Source organism: Oryza glaberrima, chromosome 7 (genome assembly GCF_000147395.1).
Source record: "Oryza glaberrima chromosome 7, OglaRS2, whole genome shotgun sequence".
NCBI lineage: Eukaryota > Viridiplantae > Streptophyta > Magnoliopsida > Poales > Poaceae > Oryza > Oryza glaberrima.
The window spans coordinates 5,789,485-5,802,744 of NC_068332.1; the positions used below are offsets into that span (position 1 = coordinate 5,789,485).

Below are 13,260 nucleotides of genomic sequence, written 5' to 3' on the forward strand. Positions count from 1 at the left end.
GTTTTTTTCACACGGTGACGGTGACATGCATGCAGTTTAGGGGAGTTGGATTAGTCCTTTTTTAAGGAATTTATAGTTGGATTAATGGTTAGGAGTAATTAGGATTAATCGGATCAGCCGATCTCAACAGTGACCAGTTCTCCTGCGACAAGCCCGTTCGTTCTCTTGACACGTGGCACCAATTCATTCGCTCTCAATCTATTAATGGTAATTTAATCTCCAACCCAATCCAAATGCAAAAATTGAAAGAAAAAAAAACGCGTTTCTCACAAGATGGACTGTTCCTGTGATGACTATTTTTGTCTCAACAGGCCGTCCTAAACTCGTAAATATATTATCTCTACCGTGTATTTTATTATTTTTTTGAAAAAAAAAGTATGCACAAGAATGGATTTTGGCCATTAATTTATCTCTATTGATTTTTGGAAAAACCTTTACATGATTTTTATCTGTCGCTCTGGTCTGCTTATGCCAGAGATGGACGTTGTGCAAAATTGAATTGATCAAGAGCAGCTTGTGCACAGTAATTCTCTGTTGTAGTATGCCTTTTGCCTCGAAACTGATTAAAACAGAACCCAAAATAAAGAGCATGAGTTAACTAAAGAAAGTTAACCCGTAATCTTGATGCTATAGCATGCTTCAAAATTATACCCTCGAATGCTAAAAAAATAGTACTCCCTCCGTTTCATAATGTAAGTTATTCTAGCATTTCCCACATTTATTTTGATGCCAATAAATCTAGATATATATATCTATCTAGATTCATTAGCATAAATATGAATGTGGAAAATGCTAGAATGATTTACATTGTGAAACTGAGAAAGTACAAAGTACAAGTAATAATCATCACTTATATTTGTCGAAGAACAATATGAAAAGAAAGCTATCAAGCAGGTGCCTTATTGCAAAGTTACAATACACACTGGCGAAAGAACTGCAAACTTAACTTATTTGTGTCACTAACAACTTAGAAACGAGCAAACAAAAACCAGTCAGTTCATCGTCTTAGACTAAAACAGGCACCCTGCAGACAAGTGCCTTGATCAAACGGTTTTTACACGGCAAACCAACAGACGAAAATTCACCAGTTAAACACATTTCAGCATCTCTTCGTACGCATAAGAACTCTTCAAGCTTCTGAGCTTCATCAGGTGTTTCTTTGACCGCCATAATGTTTCTTTCAAACTCCTCGCCTTATCTCTGCGAATTCACACATGATATGAGCTTAGGGAAACGTTGCAGAAGATATTGGCCATGCTTTAATTGGCTGGCGAAAATCGTATGCTACCTGAAATGTGGTTCTGGGAGCTCATTCTGAGATAGGCTTGCGAACCAAAAAGAAGTACATCGGCGTGAAGATTTCCTTCCTGTAGTTAATATATTTGCATTAGAACTTTGCATGAAGTATTAAACAGGAGAGGAAATGGAAAAACAGACAGCTGAACTGGAATTCCAGAATTCGTGACAATTATGTTGCTTTTCTGATTCCTGGTGCTGAAATATGAATCAGAGACAGACTTACTTGCCACCTTCGACGAGACCTTCAGCTGCCTTCTCTAAAAAGTTAGATACCCTTTCACTTCCTTGTGGGGCAAGGCCGACGTATTCCAATGCCTTCACCTAAAAAATAACAGAAGAGGATCTCAATTCCATTTCCATGCGAATCAAGAGTGAATATATACCATGATTAAATCAGGCTGTTATGGCCAGTTACAGTGGACAAAGCAGCCTGATCTTTGAATATTCAGTGTAACAAAGTTTTGATCGAATTTACCATACAAGCAATTTAGCACATCTGCTGAGCAGATTATGTCAAGTCTACCCGAAATTTGATACTTCTAGAAAAAAAATAGTATAGTACTTTTAAACTTTGCTAGCTATTAGTATAATTGTTTGTTTTATTTATTGTAAATGTCCAAAGAATGACTTTTCTAGCTAGCCCTGGTAGAACTTCTATAGGTTTTCATGTTACATAAACTATTACATGAACCATTGTTCTCAAAACCACTTTTAAAGGCAGCAGGGAACCTAAAACTTCATTAATTATTTTCCACCACAAGATTGGTGTGCCCCCGAATGTTCATTGGCATTAGGCCACATGTCACTGAAACAATGGAGTGGCACTAAAATGCACCCTCTTTGGGATGCCAACTCCTCAATTTTAAGCTTTTTTCTGTTCAGAGGGAGGAATTTGATAAGAAAGAATGTCTATAGTACGCTTTACTCCAAGGGACAAATCAAACTTGATTTCACTGTGCATCTTGAACAATCAACTCAGAACATAAGGTGTAGCAACAATAAAGAATGACTGCAGATGTATCTGTTGGCCTTACCATTGTGCGAGTAATTGCACGCCCCACAGTAGTCAGACGGAAGCTACTCAAGGAAAACCGGCTTGGATCCAAGGGCAGGTACCAAGGAACCGGGGAATCTTCAGCAAGGTCTTTCTCCCAAATAACCTTCACAGAAAAAAAAATTATGCCCATGGGAAAGGAATAACAAATAACAGAAGTGTTCATGAAACTGTGCTGCTTTGAAAGAAAACTGCTGTAACTGGCCAGAGTTTCTAAACTAACAATAGAGGTGGGCTACTCTTCCAGCCATGGGTTTTCCTCAGGTAAACCCAAACACACAATCAAACAAAAGAGAGGTAAAGCACAGCGTCTACATTACCTCAAACCCAGCATCTTTTGCAGCTTGAAGACATTGTTGAGTGCTTCGGATATCTGGCAGGCCATTGCCAAGCTCGATTTCATCCTTGATCCTCTTGTGTGTTGCATTGTTCGGTTCATAGTGATCAGTAATACACCACTCATACACAGCAAAACACTGGCCAGGCTTCAATACACGATAGATCTCCTTATAGCAGCCAACCTTTGACATGAAAAAACCAATTGACTTTGTGTCGCAAGGAGGGATTAAAGTTGATGATGAGTTTTAATATACAAGCAATAATTTGCAATCATACCGGATCAGGTGCGTGGCATGTTGCCTCAATGGCATAGACAGCATCAAAAGTGTTATCAGAAAACGGCATCTTCATGAAGTCTGCCTGTATAGAGACCAATATGTAGAATGTAACTGTTTGTCCTTCAGCTTATATATATTGTCAAATAAGTCTTCTCTGTACAGCTAAGCAAGTGCAGAGAGTCTACGCAAGGTAATTTGCAATATGTGATGGTTGCTGGAAAGGGATAAATAACATTTGCACAGAGATGCAGCTGCAAATAGATGATTGACTACTAAAAGATGGGGGAAAGAGGCAAAGAGCCAAAAAGAATGTCTATTTTAGCTAATTATACCTTCACAAAGTCGCAAGTTCCACTAACTCCTGCTACCCGATTAAGCTCCTGGATATTAAAACAAAAATCTTATGTCAACACAGGAGTAATGTGATGAACAGCAAACGCTGAAAACTGTTTACTAATCTGAAGTTCTTAACCATATGCAGAAGTAGAGTAAATCAAATTAAGTAAGGGAACATCAATTAACCTTTCCCCTAGTTATCTGGTACTCATTGTTGTTCAATCCAGTGACTGAAGCCAAGCTGCAGGAAACAGCAGATCATGGCCACATTAGTCATCTCTAGTTCATAATCCATAGTGAGGGGAAAAAAAGAGAAGTTTCCACACTTTTGAGGACAGTATTTTAGCAGAAAATGGATCATCAACACTGATATTTGGGAAAAAGAAATGCCCTAAGTAAACAATGAGCTCAATGCCATCTTCACCCAAAAAAATAACATATAATGAGGAAGTACAGGGTTGATACTTAACGACGTTGTCCTGGCACCATTATCCAAGATCAATTTACCACACGTTTAATTTTTAAATGTCAAATATTTATTATGCATATTAAAATTTCTGGCCCAAACACATTACAAGCAAGTGGACAGAAGGCCCATGAATCAAACCTAAATTTGGCAATTTCTCTTAGTGGTCCGCCTATTCCGCAACCGACGTCCAAAACCTACAGTAGGGAAGTGAAGTTAACACTTTCATTCTAATGTTGTAGTGTAGAACCAACAGGAAATCTTTATGATAGGTTTAAATAGGAAAATTAACCTTCATTCCTGGTTTCACTCCAAGCTGAAGGGCAAGAAAGTGCTCATGTCGCTTGATGCTTTCACGTAGGGATTCTCCATTCCATCTAAAACATTCAGGAACATGACAAGTTTCTGTCACTAGATGTCAGGTAATATGCAAAACTTCAACTACGTTCTCGTATTTCATTACAATGAGCACAGATGATCTCTCTAAAACCCTCACCTGTGAGCAAAGTGGAAGGATTCACCCCAACCATACTCATAGAAGCTGGTGGCAAGATCATAGTATTTATTAACCTGATAAGGCATTAATGCATTAGTTGCTAATATAAAAACTGAAAAACCCAAAATTATCTCCAATTAGCATGGGGTAAATGGGTGATGCAGCAAACAAAAAATTGTCACAAACTCTAAATTTGAAGGTTTCCTTCTTTCAAACAGAATAAAGAGGGGTTCAATTAGAAATATGTGACTAAAATACAATTGACATATAGCATAAACAGCAGAACCTAGAATATGTGTACTGTCTTGCTTCAACACTCAACATGACAATTTAAAAAGCACAATATTTGAGTTGTCTTAGATATATCTTTGAATCAGTCGTGCTTAGTTAAATTTATAATCTAGTCAAGAAGAACTGAAGATTAACAGCTTTTTATCGTGCAAAAGTTGAAGCAAATTACAGACAAAAACAGTTGAAGCAAATTATGCAGATATAATCCTTTTAACTGAGCATCTAGAAAATGACTTGAGTAGGAAAGCAACAAATTTACAAAATAAGATATTCACAAAAATGTAATAATTCTGTCTTCTGAGAGACTAAGATGATTTACCATGTCTGTGTAGTTGGACTTTCTTGCTTCTTCTTTTCCTCCATAGTATCCATGGTATTTCTCATACCTTGCAAAACCAATTTATTTAAAATAAATAACAGTAAAATACAGGCCAAGTTCTGAGCATAAAAATCCTTTTTCTGAGTGTCAATAAAATTCTTGCTAAGCAGTTGATATGTTTTTTATACAGGGTAAATATTGAATGTATTGACAAATCCTTAATAGAATGTGCTAAAACTGGCATAGATAGAGATAGTTTAAAAGAGGATAAGCTTGTTTTAATAATTCTGTAATGGTGCCACAGTATGTACTCCTTTCCTTGATTAACCATAGAGCATAGTTTGACCTTGCACGAGAAATCAAGGATTAAAGAGGTGACAAAGGTGATGAAACATTAGAGAAGATGACGTGGGTGCACTCTCATTATTGATTCAGAAAGATGAGCGAGCATACTTTGTGGCAGTAACAAATAAAAGCAAATGAGAAGGAGTAAAAGACATGGGAATGGTAGAAAAAGCTCATATCTTATATTTATTGCTGGGTTTTTGGAATATTAATGGGAGGGGAGTACAATACGTATGGACAAGTTGGCATGGCTTGAAGTAGCCTATATAGTGATGACCTGATGGGCGACCACAAAGCATCACATTCAATACACATGATAAAAACCTAGTACTATTCTAATAAGATGAAATAAGTGCAATGCATCAGGAGTTTTCAGATGTCCAGAACTGCTACCACCAAAAAAGAAGAAGAAAATTTCTGGATGCAGAACGAAAAGTCGAGCAAACAACAGTGAGAAATTACGAAATCAGTGAATCTGTGCTTTCCTTGTTTAATCCCAGTCATACAAACTGAATTCTGAACCCTGAACTCTGAAGAGATGCATTCAAGTACAGCACAGCAGACATGCAAGTACAGTACATCACCAGAATCAAACCTGCATATCTAAATCTAAATCTAAATGCCAACAAAATAAAAGAGAGAGAGAAAATAATAATCAACCAACGCAGAGAAACAAAGAGCAGAAGATGCTTTACTCATCGACAGCCGACTTGACCTCATCCTTGGTGATCTTCCCCCCGAGTCCAGATGCAAGATCCATGGCCCCAGACCTCGACATCGCGGCGTCGATCACCGGAGCTCCACCTGCAACCAACAGCAGCAAAGTTCCTCACGGAAATCAGGAGCATCCACCTCCTCACTTTCCTCCCAAATCCGAACAAACCACACACATATATATTCCAAAAAAAATTCAAACGGTAGTGCGAAAGGGATGGATATGATTTATTTTCTTCACCCTTTTTTGCCCGTCCCTTTCCCCCCAACCTCTCCTCCTCATCTTTTCACCCCCAAACAAAGAACAAAAATACTAGCCAATCACCCAGGCCGCAAATGCGGTGTACCAATCAGCCGCCGATCAGGCCATGGATGGAGGAGGCCGCACGGCGAGCAGGGCCGCGATCCCGTGACGGTAGGGCGCTCCTCCCCCCCCCCCCCCCCTCCTCTCTCTCCCGGGGATGGGTCTGGAACTCGAGATCGCGACAGAGCCGAGCCGAGACGATGCGTGCGATAGGAGCAATGCATGTGCGCCGGCGAGCGGACGCGGGAGGAGGAGGACGAGGAGGGGAGGTGCTTACCGGACGGTGAGGGCGGCGGCGGCGGCGGTCGCCGGAGACGAGAACTCCGGCCGGCGAGGAGGGAGGTGGGGAGGATGGGGTGGCTTCTCTCCCTCGCGTGGGTTTTATCGTGGGGTTGCATCTCGGCTCACTATTGATTATTTTTTTCTATTTTTATTATATAAAATAATACTCCATCAGTCCCATATATATATATATATATATATATATATATATATATATATATATATATATATATATATATAAAAGAACCTGATACTGGATGAGATAATCCCTAGTTAAGTTTTTTAAGATAATGATAAAACTTTCAGTATCTAAACTAACTAGACTTGCACGCTAAAATACCTGGATTTGAACGAATTATTATGGAGTGGCTACTTAAGCCTGGTTTCACGTATTGATAGGAGTATGAAGTTTGTTTGTTAAATTATATTTGTTCTAAAATTTTGGATTTCATCTAAATAGTAGGAAAATAATGATTTATTTAAATGTTATTAATATAATCGTGAATCCAGATCTAACGATTTATGAAGTTACGAATATCAGTTTCAAAAAATTTTGGATCTAGAGCTATGTGCCTATGTCGAAGAGGGCCCTAATTTATGGTTTCTAATTTTATTTTCTTCTATTATATGAAAGATATATGGCACACCCTACTTCAAATATGTCTTTTAACACATGTTAAAAAAGACAAAGGCTAATAAAATGCTCTAACATCACTGAAAACTTTTAAAAGCGCGCTTTTATCGTAGAGGAGATGGTAATAAATAAAGTTTTTGAGAAAATAAGTCCAAGCATGCAAATTTGTGCATCATCATTCTTTTTCAACTACGAAATACTTCCTCTATCTCATAATAAGTTTATTTTTAGCTCATTTTATTTGTTTTAAAATAAATTTAATTTTAGAGTAACCATTGCATCGGAGTTTGTGAAAGTAGCGAACAATTGTACTCCATTTGAAGTAGATAAAATCGGAAATGGTTACATTGAGATTTGATAAATTAAGGGTTTGTTAGGTATAGCTCCAGCTCTATCTCCTGAAATTATAGTCCAATCAAACGGTTTCAGTTTCACCCAAAATGCGAGCGGAGTTGGCTGAAATACTTTTACAAAATGAACTAGAGATGTGAAACTGGGTTTAGGCAGCTCCACCTCCACAACTCCACTTCAAACCCTAACTCCTAAAGTTAAATTTAAGATATTGAGCCCTACCAAATGAGAAGTTAAATTTACAAGTTAGAGGCCTACCAAATAGAATGCGCGTTTGGTAGGGCTCCAACTCTCAAATTTAACTCTATGAGTTGGGGTTTAGAGTGGAGCTGTCTAAACCTAGCTCCACCTTTTTAGTTTATTTATAGAGCATTTTTGTCAGCTTCACTTCTTTTTGAATAAAGCTAAAATTATTTGGTTGGACTCTAGCTTCAGGAGAAATGGAGCTAGAGCATACCAAATAGTTCATATATGTTCTTGGCAGCTCTTTAGCTTGCAAGCTTCAGCTATATTTAAAATATAAAGGTTGGTTTAAAGTTATTTCAACTTTCTTCCGTTGTTTTCTATTTTTCAGCATCATATCAACTCAAGTCGTTAAAAGTAAAAGTATAAAATCCTAGAGCCCTATACAATTATTTTCATTGTTTGGGTCCCGCATCATAGCTTATATAGCCACACTAAAAATCTCAGCGAAGGAAAAAAAAAGAAAGAAAAGAAAAACATGCACATCGACGATGAACTGTCACCGTAGAGCCTAGTAGAGCATTATATAGCTTCATCTAATTCTAATAAGGTGCAAGATAGTGTTTGCGATAGATTAAGATGAAGATAAAGTAGAGCTGAAAAAACTAGAAAATTATTAGCGCATAACTAATTAAGTTTAAATATTATAAATTTAAAAAATACATTTGTTCGATATTTCAAAGCAACTTACACATAGACATTATTTAGCAGTTTAAAAAACATGTTAATAAAAATTAAGTTAAAATTTATATGTTAATTCGAAAATAATGTGCACGGTCAAGTACTTAGCTTAAAAAAGGTAACCAGCTAGTACTAGCAGGGAGAAACAGTGTCCAGCTGCTGCTGCAGCAAGAGCCTGGAATGAGGTAGATCCTGCCAAGCCAGCATTTTGAAGACATCATAGCTAGGCTGGCGTGCGTCCAAAAATATAGCTAGGTTGGCGAAATAAAATAGTCACAAACCAACAACATAGCGCCATAGCGATATATTAGGCGTTCAAAAATATAGCTTCCGTACCAACTCATTAATCCCTTGTTCTAGATTTAATACGGATAACTAACTTTTTTTTAAGTGGTAGGTAACGTAACCGTCAATAACTGATCTAGTCTTCTGAAGATGATTATAGAGATAAGGTGTGCTTATGTATACATTATGAACATCTACATTTATATTATACTTTCAAAAGCACTTTAATACACTATATAATGGAGTTATTTTTTAACCGTACGTGTAGTCGAACTGGGGAGCCAGCGATCGATCACTATTTTATCTAGAGATGGTGACGGGGCACCACCCTATTCACTACTTGTGACTCATGAGCACGCATCAATCAGATGAAATTTTTACTTATCAGAAATTGGTAAATTGAGTTGGAAAAATTAATCAAACCTATAAATAAAATTATCATAATTAAACTGCAGTAAGGCCTGCCACCTTTGAAACACGAGAATTGTTTTTATGCCTAACGGAATTTAACTAACTAATTCATCTGAAAATATCGTAAAATTTGCGTGAATAATTAAGGAGACCGTGGCAACAAAGATGTGCAGCTGCATATTCATTTATCAAAGAAGGAAAAACGTAAATAGCTGAAGTTAATTTGGTGTAATATAATATAATATCAAAATATAATAATTAGTATTGGATTGAACATATACCAACACTACAAATTTATCATAATATTATAGTTTGAAATCGAGGGAGTACTTTGTTAACGACAAATGGCGTATACCATCAGTACAGTACTAGTACTACTTAATTCGGCCGTTTGCTGACAAGGAATTGAAGCAAAAACGACATGAAATCGGAGAGAGCTGACTGCACTAATCAGATTCACACATATTTTTCATCTCTATCGTATCAATCCAACTTGCATTGATTGCTTTTAGTTGAAGCGGTGAATTCATGTTTTGGTGTGTATGAAATCATCATGCAGGTAGTTGGGCGATTTTGTGAAAATTACGAAGATGATATACGTACCATAACGCAGTCGGACGGCAGATAGCGTAGTTCGTATTCGTACAGCAGCTCTAGTAAATTATTTGTCCGATTTTAATAGTTAAGGGTATATAATATCTGGCTTTCGAGTTTATAAGGGTGTAATTCGATCGACCGTAATAGTTCCAAGGGTAAATCGTATATTTTCCTGATTATAATGATGGTGGTATGTGGTTTGTCCTTCATTAGCCTTCATCTTTCTCTGATCTCATCCTCGTCTCTTGCGTCAAATTAGGATCCTCTGATTTTGAAGTCACAACTTCTTTATTTCATGTAAATCCGAGTTTTTTTGCCATAAAAAAAGTCGCATGACATCAACCTTAGAGGATCATTTGTCTCTTGCGCCACTACCTGTCGTCCCTCTTCTTCCTTTACTTACCTTCACGCCTTCTCTAAAATTATATCGCCCATCTTCTCATTGCTCTTTGGCCGAATGTGATACTAACAATATTCTCCCAATAAACTTGGATCTTCAAGATCTTCCTAGATTATTATAGCTGCATACTTCCTTCGTATAAAAAACTAATCTAGTATCTAGTATCGGATGTGACATATCATAATACTGTGAATTTAAATATACATATATCTAAATTTATAGTGCTAGTTTGGCTTTTTTACGAGACGAAAGTAGTATGTATATAAAGAAGCAGCCGTATGTTCCTGTTCAAAACGAGGACAATAGATATAGCAGAAACAATGGTGACACGACTACGAGCCACATGCGCTATGAGTGGGTATGGTATATACTTACCGCGGCTGTCACCAGAGATGATAATTTCCTACTACATTCATTATAATTTAAAATATACTAATATAATATTAAATTAGACATATTATAATATTACGAATCTAAAGTTTGGGATAGATATGATCTATCTAAATTTATAATATTGGAATGTGTCTAATTAATATTACATTACTATATTTTAAAATGGAGAGAGTAAGTAGTACTACAACCAGCCTGAGGACAAATGTATCGGCAGATCAGATCAGATCGTGAGGGCAGAGCAAAGCTAGGGTGCGACAAGGAAACCAACAAAAGATTCTGCATCTGTATATCTATTTTAGAAATATATAAGAAAGGTTAGCACCATAAGGTATGTGTGCTAACGAGTCTCGCTTCTCTTTTAATAAATTTGGATATGAGAGATATTTCTCTAATATCCAGCATATTTCAGAAATACATCACAAATACGATGCAATGCTGTGCTAGCTGCTACAGCTATCCAGATACACAACGTACGTATGCTGCATGTAGCACAACCTTTGTCCTCAGGATGGCAACAGTACCATATGCCAGAAAATCAGACTGAATTCTTCGGTGTTGCCGTCTTAGAACTTCTTTGAAAGCTACCTCAAGAGTTCATATAAAGTGGATCTCTGATGAACCTTTGTACAAATAAAAGTTGTGGCAGATAGGGTTTAAAAAGCGCTAGTGTGGTACCAAATCCAATATATAAGGTGCTAATTAACATTTACTCTCTCTTTTTCTGGAACTAGTTTTTTCCAACTACTACTCTCTCATTTTTCACAAGTATATTTCCAAACGGTTAAACGACGATATGTTCTTTTTTAAAAGAAATCTATAGGAAAGCTCCTTTACAAAATTATATTAATCCATTATCTAAGAATTTTATAACTAATTTAATTAATTATATGTTTTTTTTAGATAACTTAAACAACTTTATTAACCAAGACAGAAAGCAGGGGATACACCCCAATACATCGTAAGAAGGATACAACTTAAAGCAAGAAGCCATCTCTAACAAGGTAGAAGCTAACCAATCTAAGGAAGCTAACTTCCAGATGAGACTAAACAACAGTAGAGAATCAAGAATCAGATCGATAGAGTTCTGCGGCAAAGCCGCGACGACTGAATCCTTGGGTCTCCATTGACATGCTCACCGCTTGACAGACTGGAAGGCTCCTACAGCTGTCACCACGGAAACGTCACAAATCGGAGGTTTGGTGCTGAGCCGTAGATCTTGGTGTAGACGTCACCGGACTCAGCAAATTGGTTCCACGGAGTCTGCCGTTAGATATGCTAATGGACCATTTTTTCGTGCGTGGGAAAGGAGTGTTCAGACAAGCAAACGATGCTAGCTAATAGTAATGTTTTCTTTCCAGAAGTTAGCATGGGTGTCCTTATGGGTCTTATTCCAGTATTTACTGTTCGATGGCTAAGTGTCCTCAGGGATGGGCAGTGAAAATGCAATTCCTAGCAACCAACAAAATATTTAATTAGATTTTTTTTCTTTGTTTCATGTCATTTGCTTTTTCATTGGAATTATTATTTGCTTGATAACATACCAAAAAAGAAATCTATCTAGCTACCCAAATGATCAAATATGCAACTAGCACAGACATCAGACCTGTTGATATAATTGTCTTTTAGCTTCCCTTTTTATATATTTTGTTGGAGATCTGGCTGCAACTATCCCATTTTCTATGTCCATAATGTTTTGGTTCTGGCACTGTGCGTTACACGTGGTATGGCATATCAGTTCAATTAGAAAATGACAACAGTACCTCTACCACTGGGACCGGGATCCTCTCTATCCTCAAAGGCAGATAGCCAAAGTTTTGATTTGGGTTATTTGGATATATTGCATTATAAATTTGACGGATTTGAAATAGTTTGGGTCTATGCTACAGTGCTTGATATCAACGGGCAAGTACTGGCAAATTGTTTGATTACGCTGCCGGAATTGGATTGTTTGAGAGGCAACCGTAACTTCACTAACTCAAACACGTGACAACTATTAATTTGCTGATACTCATAGTAGAAATGATTTGGACCTTCCACATTTTCTTATCTAACGAAACAAACCTATTTATGCCATCATCATAATTACCATTAGAATTCGTGGGTTAATAATATTGTTTCTACTGACAGAAGAGAATATGAATCAATGGTTTAGATAATCTATGTTGAGTGTTGACAGTATTGCTGGTAGCAGATTTGCACCGGTGGATGATAGTATTGTCTTGTCACAACAATTTGGTTGGCGTGGTCAAAAAGTTTCAGATTCAGAAATAAGTTTTGAGAGGGTTTATTTTTAAAATTAAAAATTAAATAGTTAAAAAGGTTTTTTTAATAAAAAATCCACCGGTAGATTGGTTGCAAAACTTGGCTACAAAAGCATAGTCTTTGTCTTGATGTGGATACAGTGTAAACAAACAAAGGGTCTTTCACATACAGAAAAGGTCACCCATGTGTGTGCTTGCACATGTGAATGTTACTCTGTACACCCTCCGTAAAAAAAAAATAACTTCTAGCGATGAATCTAGATAAATGCTTGTCCAAATTCATCTACAGAGGTTAGTTTTTCAAAGGAAGAAGTGAGTATACTATACAAGTGACCCATTTGGGACAGTCAGCAGGGTGAGAGAAACAATTCACATGCAAGAGTAGGTGATGCCTGGCTGTCACAGTGTCACTGGGTGATCCGGTGAGGTGTAGTGCAGGAACCACGTGCATGGACCATCACACTGATGTTTTTTTTTTTCT

General features: G+C 37.1%; 1 protein-coding gene across 1 annotated transcript; it reads right to left on the reverse strand.

Moving 5' to 3' along the window:
* Window positions 1–831: 831 nt before the first annotated feature.
* LOC127779788 (cycloartenol-C-24-methyltransferase 1) lies at window positions 832–6,658 on the reverse strand. The gene is made up of 14 exons (XM_052306689.1): window positions 6,519–6,658; window positions 5,919–6,027; window positions 4,879–4,945; window positions 4,269–4,342; window positions 4,065–4,149; window positions 3,914–3,969; window positions 3,493–3,547; window positions 3,303–3,350; window positions 2,969–3,052; window positions 2,674–2,874; window positions 2,334–2,459; window positions 1,523–1,620; window positions 1,289–1,367; window positions 832–1,200 (listed from the first exon to the last, which is right to left on the reverse strand). The coding sequence occupies exons 1-13, from the start codon at window positions 6,637–6,639 to the stop codon at window positions 1,310–1,312; spliced, it is 1,182 nt and encodes a 393-aa protein (XP_052162649.1). The 5' UTR covers window positions 6,640–6,658; the 3' UTR covers window positions 832–1,200; window positions 1,289–1,309.
* Window positions 6,659–13,260: the final 6,602 nt, after the last annotated feature.